Below are 13883 nucleotides of genomic sequence, written 5' to 3' on the forward strand. Positions count from 1 at the left end.
CAGAATTGAATACTCTGTGTTTATTTCAAAATGGTTACTTTTTCCCTTCTCCCTGCCAGAAGGATGAGGGCATTTTTTTCCAGTCTTCATAGTAATTAATACCTGTGGGGCTCTTGGAAGCAAAACTCACAAAAATGTGGGGGGCCCTTAAGGCTGGGCCCCCAGTTCTTTTTAATCTCTTAATCTAGTTCATGCTCTGTTTTAAGCAATTAGACAGCTGCCTTTTAAGTATACCTACCAGTTTCTGGTTCCAAAGGTAATTTTTGCTCCTAGTAAACCATGATTCTCTCTTCTTCCTGTTGTGATTTTACCTGTCTCTTGTTTTTGTGGTGGTGATTTGCCCTGCCACTTCAATTCTCTGATGGATCTAAGAAGGGCGGATTTTTGGTTTGTTCAGTTCTTTTTGGTTATTTTGAGAACAGAGTGATGACTTTTTAGCTCTTAACATGTCAGACTGGAAACCAGAAGTCCCCGTCTGTTGTGTCTGTATGGAGGAAATACTACGTAATGGTGTGTTCATCTCTTCCCAGTTTCATGATCAGTGATGTTATGTTGGTAGCTTGAAACTGGCCATGGTGGGAGAACTTACACTACATAAATTGGCAAATGCTACAAAGGTTTGTTTTGTTTTGTTGATTGTCTAGACTTAAGAAAGTGTCAGAGAAAATGTTAATAATGTAGATTAAAAGTATGTCAAGTCTTTAGTCATTACATTGTCAGTAGTACAGAAAATTGGAATATTCTTTCAGTATTCAATAGCTGTTATCCAATTCAGCAAAGACTGTGCTCAAGTCACTGACCAATAAGTGAACTTCCCACATAAATCTCGTTTCACTTTCATGTTACTGATAATTGCAAATGAAAATGTCAACCAGCAGTCAAAAAGCTATATTTGTTTGTCAAATGCAATAATAGGTTGGTGTTTGATTCAAGAGTCTGGCAAAACTCAAAGCATTCTGTGAGAATCAGTTGGCTATAAGAAATGTATAATAAAGAAAACTATATTTTACTTACCATAAACAGCATGCTACACATCCTTTATATTGGTAGATTTTATAGTAAATTTATGTACATATACATACACATACAATTATTTTTCTGGAGAGCTGTCTGTTCATAAATTTACCAGTCCATGCATACCATGGCCAATTATAAGCTATCAATGTATTATCACTGAATGTGGAGTTGGAGATCGTTATGAGTAGTATACCATCTTTTCGTATTTTAATTTGGGGACTATATAAATGCTGGGGAGAAACTTTTAACAGTAGTAAATGGTAATGATTGACAAAACTGAAAAATGTCATTCATAAGCACAATACAAAGTACAATCAAACCATTTTATATATATATATATATATTCTAATCAGGTATAATCCTATGCCCAGAACAAGATAAATCTGGTGAATAGGAAGAGTAGCCTTATTTATAAGAAATGGAGTCCTATTTAAATTTTAATAAAAAAGGGAAAATTCCTCTGGTTTAAGATATTGTCAATTGTTCTTCAAGGGTAATGTAGAAGATTCTTATTATTTTGACAATAAACATGTATTGAACACCTACCATGTGCCAGATGGTATTCTGTCTGGATGCAGACATGACAATTAAAATCACATAGCTAGTTTAATGAATAGCTGGGAATTTTGAGAATATTTTATACTAAGTGAAATATGCCAGTCACAGAAAGACAAATATATATGAGGTATCTAAAGTAATCAACCTCATAGAAAGTAGAATGGGGGTTTGTCAGTGTTGGGGTGAGGGGGAAATGGGGAGTTGTTCAATGGGTATAGAGCTTCAGTTTTGCAAAATGAAAAAGTAAAGTTGACACTACTGAACACTTAAAAATGGTTAAGAGGGTTTAAAAAAAAATAGCTGGGATTTGAATTCAAGCCTGACTCAAAAATTCATGTTTAGCAATTATGTTATAACTGCTACCTACTTTCAAGTATTTCATCTTCAGTCAAAGACTATTTCCTTTTTCTGATTACACAGGTTCCCCTTTCTGTATGGCAGGGTAGCAAGCCTTGGTTAGCAGCTGAATTGCTTGAAGCTTGATAGATATCAGAGTTTTTTCTTGGGAGACTGGCATACTCAGCCAGGAAAGTAAATTCAAAATGGAGTCATCAATTCAAGAGATTAAGTGGAGAACCAAACACAGCTTAGAGAATTAGGCAAGGGGGATCTGGGGGAAATAACTTTGGCTGTTTAAAAGACAACATACATGACTAGTGACTGAAAAAGAGCTTATTCTATTAAAGAAGTCTATGATGGAAGAAGTTTTAAATCCCAAGTTTCTTTAATGTTAGAACCTGAAGTAATTTAAATCTTCCTAAGCCTCAATTTTTCCAGAGGAATATGGAGCTAATGCTTACTGTAGGCAATATATGGCAGAGGAGGGCCTGAAATGGAAGGAAATACTTCTGAGAATTAGAATTAAATTTACTGGGTGGGAGCAGCTATAGCTAGAAATGACAAAACTCAAAATATTATAAAAGACAAAGGATTCTAATATTATACAAATTTAATCAAGGTAAATGGAGTGTTCTAGAATAGCGAGAATAGTTTGCTAGACTGGAATGAACAATGTAATTAGTTGATTTTAAAATCTACACTAATAAGCAGTGTAGTGTAGGCCAAACAACAGGTAATCTCCATGAGCCTCAGTTTCTTTATTGTAGGGTGTTGTGAGCATTTATTTGACAAATATTTATTGACTGGGCTAGGACTGTAGTAGGTAGGTACTAGGTATACAAAAAAGAAGGCATTTCAATATGACGTAATAAAAGCTAAGATCTACTAAATGTTTTCTATATTACAAATGTGTTCCACACATTAAATCTTCATTTATTTCTCCTCACAACCTAAAACTGTTATCACTTACACTTATACAAAAGGCACAAAGCGGTTAAATATCTTGTCCAGAATCAAACAACCATCAAGCGTTGGAGGTAGGATACATCTAAGGACACGAATTTACAAATACGTGCATGTGCAGGGTGGTGAGGAGAGCTTTCCACACTGAAAGAGCAGTTTCACTTCACGCGTCCGCAAAACAGGGATTAAAATACTCTTACCTCCTGAGGTTGTGGTAATAAACGAATAGTACATTTAAGTTGGTATTGTGCCTGAGACATGGTAAGCGGTAAATTAGTGCTATTAATTTGATTCCATTACACTGAGTCACTGCGGCCAAGGAACGTATGTTTTTCACGGCTTTGGCTACATATTGTAAGAGGCTTTTCAAAGCGGTAATTTAAATTGCTACAACATTACGTAAGAGCCTTCTAGTTGCTTTATGTAACGATTATACGGCAGGGCCACTCTCTTAGACTACCGTTTTTAGTTTTTGACAGTCTCACCTATTTTCACTGTCAAGTCCTTCATCCGCCACGTTGTATCTCCACTTCCTCCACAAACGAAGTACTCGGAGAAACCGCCAAGCGGCGCGAGGGCGGGCGCCTCACCCCGCCACGAGAGTTCCCCTACCCACCTCGCCCAGGGCGCGAAGGCTCGAGCCAGTTCTCGCGCGAGGAGGCGTGGTTTGAACGATAACTTCTAGCCCTACCCTACCTCCCAAGGATCACGTGACTGGCGCGTGCGTCCTCGACCCAAGGTCTTTCCTGGTCGCCTACTGGCTGTTACCTCGGTTACAGGCTGTCGCGAGGTCCATTCTGGAAGTGGACCGTTTAGTTGTCACGGCTTGTCGGAAGCGTGTCACATAGCCTAGCCTTCGCGGAAGTTCGTCACGTCGCAGTTGCTCCCGCACAGCGGATGTTTATCGCTGCTTAGGTGACGCTGAAAAGTGTTTGCAGCCTTCGCCGCTGCCTTCTGCTTGAAGCACTATGGAGGGAGAGAGAAAGAACAACAACAAACGGTGGTATTTTACTCGAGAACAGCTGGAAAACAGCCCATCCCGTCGTTTGGGCCTGGACGCAGATAAAGAACTTTCATACCGCCAGCAGGCGGCCAATCTGCTCCAAGACATGGGGCAACGACTTAATGTGTATCCTTGCGGCCTAGGCCTTCAGCCTTGGAGTCAGTCCCGCCCTGCTCGGGCGTCCAGGCCTGAGGCTGTGTCAGGGTCGGAACCCGGGAGAGGGTGGGCAGGGGCTGGATGTCTAGGTGGGAGAGCCTACGACGGGGCGGGCTGAAATTCAGTGTTCGCGCGGGGGAAGCGAGGCAGAGTTAATTTCCCGCTCGTTCACCCGTGCCACCAGCCTTGCTGGGAATTCGTATCCCTCTCGGTTTAGTGGTTAAACCAGCTCTTCCTAGTCCCTTTCGGTATGTTCTGATTTCCTGGTCTGGTAACTGAGATTCGGCTTCTCCGCTATGCCCTAGGGATTTCGTGGAGGTTTCACTGTTGATGGCTGCTGCTTTCGCTTAGTGTGTAAAGAGAGTTTTTGAGAAATTCAGTTCCTGAGGATATTATAAAGGGTGGCCTGAAAGTAATGCGCCACCATTGCTCAAAATCTGTCCTCTTATTTACTGGCTGTTCAAGAAACTTGTCAGATTCTTCGTTTTCTTGTCTGTAAAATGGGGTGGTATCTCTTGCGTTTGATTTCTGGGCCCACCATAGTGCTTCACGCTTAAATATTCAAAAAGTAGTTACCGTTTCAGTTTTATAGAATTTCAGAGGAAGGAAGGGTGTCAGTTTATAGATTTGTAGAAATGTAGACCTACAGATCTAATGTTTTAAAAACCGGTTTAGGAAGTACTTACTGGTTTTTAAGTTCCCCTGAGTGCTAATCTATTCGTTTTCGTCATATTTCAAAGATGAGGTAATTTAGTGACTTATTTTTAGTGATTTAGATTTTAATTCTAGTACTTTTTTCCCCTTCAGGTATTTTTGTTTGTCAGAAAGTTGTCGAAAACATAATTAATTTTGTAGCAGAGAGAGTAAAGTTTTAGAACTCTTTCCAGTCTGGAAGTGAAAAATTATTCTTGAGTGCAACTTCCATTTAAATGTGTTACTGGCTGTAATGTTTGTCTTAAAGTTGTGCTGACCTGCAAGGAGGTGTCCTCATTATTGCTGATACCCAATTTGTTTCCCAAGCATCGAGCCAGTTAAGCTTTTTGTTAGAAGTTCAGTTTCAGTGCATCCTAGCTCTTTTCTTTTATGTGTGTTACTGTTATTAAGGTTGTTGTGGTCCTCGGACTGCTTCATCTCAATACCCCACATTGTCTTCTGAGGTCTTTAGAAGTAAGGCATTAAATTTTTTTTCTTTTAGGGAGTGAATATCAAATTATTTCATCGTAGTTCTGGTCCCAGGGATCACCTTATGAGATGGCTTGGTTGTGAGTGAAGTGCAACTGAAAAGTTAATTGCTGGAGCTTAGAAGGTGAGGTAATAGTGAAGAAATACCTAGGGGCCAGATAAGGGAAAGGGTTGTAAATCATGTGAAGAGATAATACTGAGCTAATGGAGCACCTTTGCAGCATTTTCAGTAGGCAAGTAGTAGATTTAGATCTTAGTTTTGTTTATATTCCTTCTTGATCCACACATGCTGAGAAGCTTGCTCATATATTAACTCAGTAAATTTATATTGAATACCTGTTATGTGTAAGGCATTTTGCTAATGTCAGTTGGTGATTAGTGATTTGGTGAAAGCAACCCAACTTGCTCTTTAATTTGGAGAGAGACCTATGATTTTCACTTAGGAGCATCTGCTGTGCTTGGCTGCATGGTCCTTTTGGGAAGATGTAGGGGTTGTATTTTTGGGAGTTGTACAGTCTGTTTGTTTTGAGACCTTAACTTGAACATTTTTAGTTCGCAGTTGACTATCAACACTGCGATAGTATACATGCATCGATTCTACATGATTCAGTCCTTTACACAGTTCCATCGAAATGTAAGTATGAGTTTTTTTTATATAGTGTAATTCTTTCATGGTTGATTCTAACTTCATATTTCTTTTGTGGCTGATCTTTGCTGCTGAACTGGAATTTGAAGTTTAGAATTTAGTGTTGACTGCTTTCATTATGTGTCACACTGCTGTTATGAATCCAGTGTCTAGCAGTTGTTTGGTAGATTTAGTGTATCTTAGAGTAGGAGGATTCTCTAATAAAGAAATGAATTGTTGAACATTTAAACTTAACATTTTTGGGTCGGGAGCAACTAAGCTTAATTTAAATGTAGTTTTTGAAGTGGTAAATAATATGGTCATAAAGAAATGAGTGAATGTAAGTTACTTAGATTTTCTAAAATTGGGTAAAATTCCAATCAGTGCCTGGTTGGAGAGGGAAGGAAAGGTATGTTATGTGATGACTGGGGGATGACACTTAAGACAGGAAAAATAAAACAATAGTAATAAAGGGATTTTTTTTTCTGGACAGAATTGTAAATAGTGCTATTTTCAGTTTTGCTACCTGAAATGGTCCTATTTAACATTATTATAAGTGACTTGGAAGCAAGCATAGTGATATCTCAGTTGAAGGTAAGACTATATTTGTTTAATTGAATCACAAGGTGGTAGAGGTAAACTTGATAAATACTTCATATGGATTTGTGACTCAAATACTTCTTTTTTATTAAAGGTTGTTCTGAGGAAGTGTTTAAGGCTTATCCTTAGCCTGATGGGTTTGTGCTCTTTTTTTAATCCCATAGGAAGAGAATCTGTGAAGCTAGATATTACTCTTTTAAGATATTGACAGACTCAGTATTGGGAGTAACTACACAGGAAACCCTTTGGATTGTGGATTAAGTATTCCTGATTTTTCCTGATTATACAGTCAGTTTGACTTTCTTTTACCCATAGACCCTCTGCCTCTAGCTATGCCCTACCTCTGGTTACAAGCTGTCTTGCCAGTTGTGAAAGTTTTCTACATTTATGCCCTTTTGTTATGTTAAAGATTTGAAATCCAGGATGAAATACTTGCAAACCAATTTGTCCACTTTGTGTGTGTGTGTGTGTGTGTGTGTGTGTGTGTGTGTGTGTATATATACTTTCCCTACTTTTACATTTTAAATTACAGCTTATTTCTTGTGTGTTAAGTTTAGCAAGGATAGAGATTCACTGTTCTGTGTATCCTCCAAAGCACTTTGAGTAAACTTGAATGAATGAATGAATGAATGATCTGTTAGTTCTCCAGTATGGAGATATCCTCTGTGAAATTACTGCATTTCTTTTACTCCTGGCTCTTGCCTTTTCCATCTTGATCCATTGAAATATTCTTACTAAGATTCGGGAGAAGTTCTGAGGTTTCCCTGATCACCAACAGTTACATTTATGTCATAATTTCTCTAGTTTCTTACATTGTTTAGTGACTGAGTTTGTTCTCTACCTGTGTATTGGTTTGAGCCCTCCCCACTCCAGTGCTTTCTATGTAAAACCCCTTGAATATAGTAATACTACATTTTGAATTCCTCTTTTAAAGATTTGTGCTTCCCTATTTATAATTGAGATAATGAACATACAGTAAAATTCATCCTTTTAAAGTTGTATATTTCACTGCTTTTTAGTATATTTGCAAAGTTGTATAACCATTACCATGATCTAATTCCATAATTAGATTTATAATTCTGAATGTAATTAACTTATATCACCCCAGAAAGAAACTTCTCATGCATTATTAGTCACTCCTATTCTCATCTTCTCCCAGCCCCTGGCAACCACTAATCTACTTTCAGTTTACTCTAAAAAATATATATATATAGTAAGTGCTATGATACAAACTTAAGGAATCTCAAATAGAAAGCTGACTGTTTACATCTAGTAGCCTCTTGCATAAAGAGCTTTCATTGAGAGTTTGTTGAAGGATTGATTTTTGGAAGTGGATGTGGGTTAATAGATAGGAGGAGGGGAAACCGTTTTAAATAGAGGAAAAAGCTTAAGCAAGAGGTGATGGAGTTGAGGCAAAGAACTTGGTTTGAGACTTAGTTCTTATTTAAATCAACCTTGATCTAGAAATAAATAATAAATATGATTTATTTTCTTTTCATCCAGTCTGTGGCCCCAGCAGCCTTATTTCTAGCTGCTAAAATAGAAGAACAGCCAAAAAAATTGGAAAACGTCATCAAGGTAGCACATACTTGTCTCCATCCACAGGAATCACTTCCTGATACTAGGAGTGAGGTAGGGGATTAATTATACATATCTGTTTTTCTTTTTTTATTTATATCCTAACTTAGTTTTGTAACTTTGATTTACTAAAGTCTGAATGGGAGCTGTTAAACTTTTAGTGTTTGTTTTTCTTTAACAAAAGCATCATAGAAATTTTGTAACAAAAGTTAATTGTTTTTATTATAATAAAATTAGAAAATGCAGAAAAAACAAGAAAATACACCACTTATGTATAATTTGGACCACAGATATATAAGTGAACCATTATTATTTCTACCTGCTTTTCTGTGATTAGCTATGTATGTATATATTTTGTATCTTTTTCCACTTACTATATCCCAAGTATTTTCCCATCTTGTTAATTCTCTACTTTATTTAAATGTTGAGATATTATTTCACTATGTACATAAATATATTTTAATCATCTATGAAGATAATTTCCAACTTTTCACTGTTAATATTATAAAGAACATTCTTATGGATAAATTTTATTGTAGATTCTTTTAAGAAATGAGCCCAGTCATTTTTTTCTTTAACTTTTTAAGAAATTACAAAAGTTATATATTTACATTATAAAAGAATCCAAACACTTAAGAATCATTTAAAATAAAACTTAAAGCTCATCTCCCCTCCTCTTAGGAGGACACTTCCGATTATGGTTCCGGTATATATTCTTCCAGACCTTTATCCTGTGCATGTACACATAGCTTTTTTTCCTTCCATCCTTCTTTGACTTTATTAAAGAAGAGAAACTCTTTTGGCTTTAGAAGTCAGTGATTGGGGAGTGATGAGCTGTGAGAAATTGAGAGGTTTGACATTTGTCATTGCTTGGAGAAAAAATTTAAGTATTTCTGTTACTAGATGATTTAGGTCGCTTACAATGGATACATAAATTATAAATATTTATTTATCAAATAGATAAATGTAATTGTGTGTTCTAAACATATTGGACAAACTTTTTTTTGGATATTAGCCCCTAATTATATGAATTGTTTTGCATTGCCATGTCTTCATTTTCTCTTTGGGCTATATCATTGTCTCTTGTTGAAAGAGTTATTGCTCTGAACTTTTATTTAAGTTTTAATTAGTAAATGGCATAGGTCCATAGAACTGACCAAATAAGACAGTAAAACAAAAAGTCATCCTCACTTTTTTTTCTTCTTTAAAGTATATTTATATAACTTCTCATCTGAGTCTTAATTCCTTATGAGGTGGGGAATCTTAGGAGAGGAGATTTTCTTCATTTCATGCCAAAGGAGAACTAGCAGAGTTTAAGTCCTTATTAAACTTATTTGAGACCATAAAGTTAAGTAGAAAATTAACCAAAACATAGATCTCTTAACTTTTGACCCAAGTCTTACTCTTCTAGACTTCTTGACCAGTGTTGCCTGGTAGAAATATAATAGGAGTCACATATGTAGTTTAAAATTTCAAACTTTTCATTAAAATTAATTTTAAACCTTCATGTAAAAAAAGTGAAATTAATTTTAATAATATATTTTATATATTTTGGTTAACACCAAGTATTGTTATTTTGGCATATAGCCAATACTAAAACATTATTAATGATGCAGTTTACATTGTCACCATTTTTTTTAAATTAAATCTTCAAATTCCAGTGTATATTCTACACTCACAGCACATTTCAGTTTAGTGTAGCTACATTTCAAGCGCTCAATAGCCATGTGTAGATAGAGGCTACAGTATTGGTAGGTATATAAATCTGAGTGATTTTTTTTTGTTGATTCCCTTTTTCTGTTGAACTCTTTTATTAATTTTTAGAAATCTAGCATTACCCCAAAGAGGAAGATTTACCAGGACTCAAAAATTTGTGATTGCTTACAGTGTTGTAAATGTATTTTGATGATGTTGAAAAAATGTATTTTTAATTTTTTTGTGTCTATATCACATGTTAGTCTGAAAATGAACCAAATCTTTGGTGCTTTTTCTGTAGCTGTTTATGAATAAAGTGTTATTTCTCAGTATACCACTTTCTTTGATTTTTTTCCTTTAAAAGGAAAATTTGTACTACCTAGTCATAAGGATTCTATTTCAGTTTTTATTCCACCTCCTAACGCTATCCCTGCCTTTGTTGCTTTGGTTTCTCTGCGAGGGATTGTTAGAATTGTATACATTTTATATATTGTGTATCTGTCTTCTCATCTGCAGACCTACTTGCAACAAGTTCAAGATCTAGTGATAATAGAAAGCATAATTCTACAGACTTTAGGTAAGATTATTTTCCTTTAAAACACTAAAAAAAAAATATGTAATATAATAACTTTAAAATTTGCAAAATAGGAAACAGGAAGAAAATTTTTTGTGAAGGTGTTTGCAAATTGTGAAGGTTGTAGAGCTTAGAGGTTAACCCTGGCCTATACCACAAAAAGAATGCACTTGTAGCTGACCTTTGAAATTACACTTTATTAATAGTTTTTTTTTTCATTCTAAAGTTCATGATTTGCTTTTAAGGTTTTACGATTTTTAACTTCTGATAAATAATGGCAGAAACTAAACTTTTTTCCTCCAGGGATTTTTATGACCAGTTTGTCATTATATTTTATAACAGCATTTGTTTTTAAAATTGGAAGTCAGTGTTTAGAAAGTAGAGTGGAAATGGGAGAATAAAAGCTATAGTGGTTGATTGGCAACCCTGATGATGTTTTATTATTATCTTTTTTATCAGAGAGACTGCCTTTAAAAGATTAGCAAATATGGAAAAGAAAGTTATTTTTTTAAAATTTCTTTTGGGCTATCATTTTTCTCTTCTTTAGGTAGGGGAGATTTTCACGACTTAAGTTGGAAAGTTACTGGTACAGCTGTATTTTATTGCATACACACAGAGAGTTCTTCAAAGTTTCTGAAATTAAGTTCTGCTAATTAACTTTCTACTTTAAATTATCTTTAAGGTAACCATATTTTGGGGACAATGATGTCTTTCTGGTAGAATAAATTTTTATTAAAATTTTAATGTAGAAACCAGTAAAATCTAATTTGCAGGAGTCATACTTTCAGAATAATTAGCATCATACAAATATCTCAATTGAATTTCTTGTATGTAAAAATTGTATTTACATATGCAAAAAAGAGAAATTTAAGAAAAATTTTATTGATACACAATTCTTCCTCAAGTCATTTAGTAAAGACCATTTGGGGTTGGATAAACTTATCAGCTCTGATTGTAATTAAGATGACGAAAAGAAACAAAACTAAGGTAAGAGAAGACTAGGTTTTAAAATGTTTTCTTAAGATCAGGCTTTAAAAGTTACCACTTGAGTGACTGCTTCTTCCAACCTTAAATTCTATTGTCCCTAGAATTTTGTGATAGAAATTATTGGTTCTTCTGGGGTCTTGAGACTGCATGAGCTTTTTTATCTTAGTGGTATCTTCTAGCTCAAAATAAAAGCATCTTTGGAGGTAATGTGTCTTAGAGAAGAGCATGCTGCATACTTTGTTGTGACCCTTTTAGTCTCTGAACAGCAATTTTGGGAGAGGAAATTGAGGGAGACCTTTAATGATGACTCAGAGAAAAAGAAGTATAAAATGTCTCAAATATCTCTAGCTTTTTAATCAGGTATTTTTTTTTTTTAGGCTTTGAACTAACAATTGATCACCCACATACATATGTGGTGAAGTGTACTCAACTTGTTCGAGGTAAGAAATCCCAGCTTGATGTGGCTGTCTTAAATTGTTTTATCATTTCGAGGCCTCTTTATTGTTTTACCATTTAGAGGCTATGATTTGAGGTTGAAAAATATATAACATAGCTGCTTTGGTCAAAAGTTAAATTGAAAGGCCTACTTGGCTTAAGTCAGAATGAGTGGGTTTCCTGTTGGTTCTTATATGTTTTTAGGTGCTGCTCTCTTGTTAAAGAGAACATCTTGAGGATGTTTGTCAAAGCTGGGGACACATTTTGAAAAGTCACCAAATCATAAATGTAGCAGTTTTAAGGATGTCTTTGGAATGGGTGATCTTAATTTACAGGCCATCCAGAGGATCATCTAGAGTTTATTTGAACTTATTTCCATGATTAACAATCCCTTGGCAGAAACTTCTTTTTATTCTAATTTTACCTTAGTAGCTATAATTGCATGAAAACTGTTCCTTTATTTAAATAGTAGTATCAAGAATATCTAGCTACCTTTGTGTATTTAAGTGCCTTTTATAGTTTTGTAGACCAAACTGATAATTGGCCTTATTTTATATTTTGCTAATGTGTGTTTCATCTGAAAATTCCCAAAGTTTTCCCAAGTTCTTTATATTTTGAAAGCATTAAAAAGTTTACATTGAATGAGGAGGATAGGGTTAAATAAGATGGGTGTATGGTGATATTGAAAACAGTAAATTTTAAGGAGAATTAAGGTTTGCTGTGTCACCCAGAGCAGGTTTTTTTGAAGGAGAAATGTGATTATTTTTCATTGTAATATAGTAAATAATTTGTTATTTGATGATTTAGGGTTAAATCACAGACTACTCAATTAAAAATTTGTCTTTTTATTTATTTTTTTTAAAGCACAAATCACTTTTCCCAAATATGTAATATGTCAAGGTCTCCTGACATATTACCTTGACATACCTGACATAATAGTATATAATATATACTATTATGATCTTGGCCTCCAAATTAGATCATCCCCCAGTTCAGTATTTCTCAGTGAACCCTTGTAACGGGATTTTTGGGTTACCTGTTAAAAATGCTTGTGTCCTCCAAACATACTGAGTCAAACTCTAGGGAGGTTGTCCAGGAGTTGCATTTTAAATAAGTAGTACCCTAGGTACTTGGTGTGCAGAAGAAATCATAAGTCCCCAAGTCTGGAAGCAGCATAATTATTAATATTATAATTAAATTATAATTTGTCTCCTTTGGTAGAATATAAACATCAGGTGGTCCCTCATTCACTATATTCTTTACTTTGCAGATATTAAGTGTTTACTAAATAATTGTTGTGAATGAATGGAAATAATTACTTTCCCACCCCCCTTTTTTTTTTTAGCAAGCAAGGACTTGGCACAGACTTCTTACTTCATGGCAACCAACAGGTTTTATTTTAATTTTTTTTCCCTTCTATTTTTGGGATAGGAGTTTATGGTGGGTTGAACTTGTTACTTTTTGATAGGTATATGAAAAATGTTAGATCTGGCACTTAGTAAACCAAAACCCAAGATGCAGACATGGCTCTTTAACACAGTGTGTTAGAGACAACTCTCTGGTGAATATTGGTTTTTCTGCACAATTTTCATGTTGTACCTCTGGTGCTTTTTAATTTGCTAAGATGATGTGATTAAGTACTACTGATTGTTTGGTAACTTACTCAATTCTGCATGTGTTACTTTGCTTTAAAATATCCAAGAGCATAATTCTGAAAGTTTGGATAAACTTGGGGTTCATTGACAGTGACTGAAAATTTAATTTGGAGGATTCAGCAATAATTAGGATATTTAAAAGACTCCTTTTTCTTCCCTTACTCCCAGATAAGTGAGCATACATATGTGTGAAGGAGTTGTAATACTTCCTTCCCTTTAAAAAATTTTTTTATTACATATTTGTACTACCAAATAACTTGCTCATTTGCATCTCCAATTTATTGGTTGTTCATGGAAACCAAAGATACTCCTGATGACTGTCAGGGCTTAGAAGTTCATTTTTGTAGCCTGATTGTGAAATACACCATTTGTCACACATATTCCCACTTAAGAGAGTGATTGTCTATTCATTATTTTAAGTAGACCAGAACTGTGATTGGCAAGAGACAAAATAATTTTAAGGGGATTTTCTGAAGTATTTGATTTAGGGACTACACACACCAAAAATCTTAAAAT

The 13883-nt window shown here is 35.0% G+C and overlaps 1 protein-coding gene across 1 annotated transcript in view; it reads left to right on the forward strand.

Annotated features, from left to right (window-relative positions):
* Nucleotides 1-3391: 3391 nt before the first annotated feature.
* CCNT1 (cyclin T1) overlaps nt 3392-13883 on the forward strand; it is a 31037-nt gene continuing 20545 nt past the window's right edge. Inside the window, exons 1-6 of the mRNA XM_017640096.3 lie at nt 3392-4006; nt 5771-5852; nt 7947-8075; nt 10233-10293; nt 11655-11717; nt 13058-13103. Of these exons, the coding sequence (XP_017495585.1) occupies nt 3846-4006; nt 5771-5852; nt 7947-8075; nt 10233-10293; nt 11655-11717; nt 13058-13103 (542 nt within the window). The 5' untranslated portion in view covers nt 3392-3845. The remainder of the gene's footprint in view (nt 4007-5770; nt 5853-7946; nt 8076-10232; nt 10294-11654; nt 11718-13057; nt 13104-13883) is intronic.

Source organism: Manis javanica, chromosome 10, assembly GCF_040802235.1.
Source record: "Manis javanica isolate MJ-LG chromosome 10, MJ_LKY, whole genome shotgun sequence".
In the NCBI taxonomy this organism is placed as follows: Eukaryota; Metazoa; Chordata; class Mammalia; order Pholidota; family Manidae; genus Manis; species Manis javanica.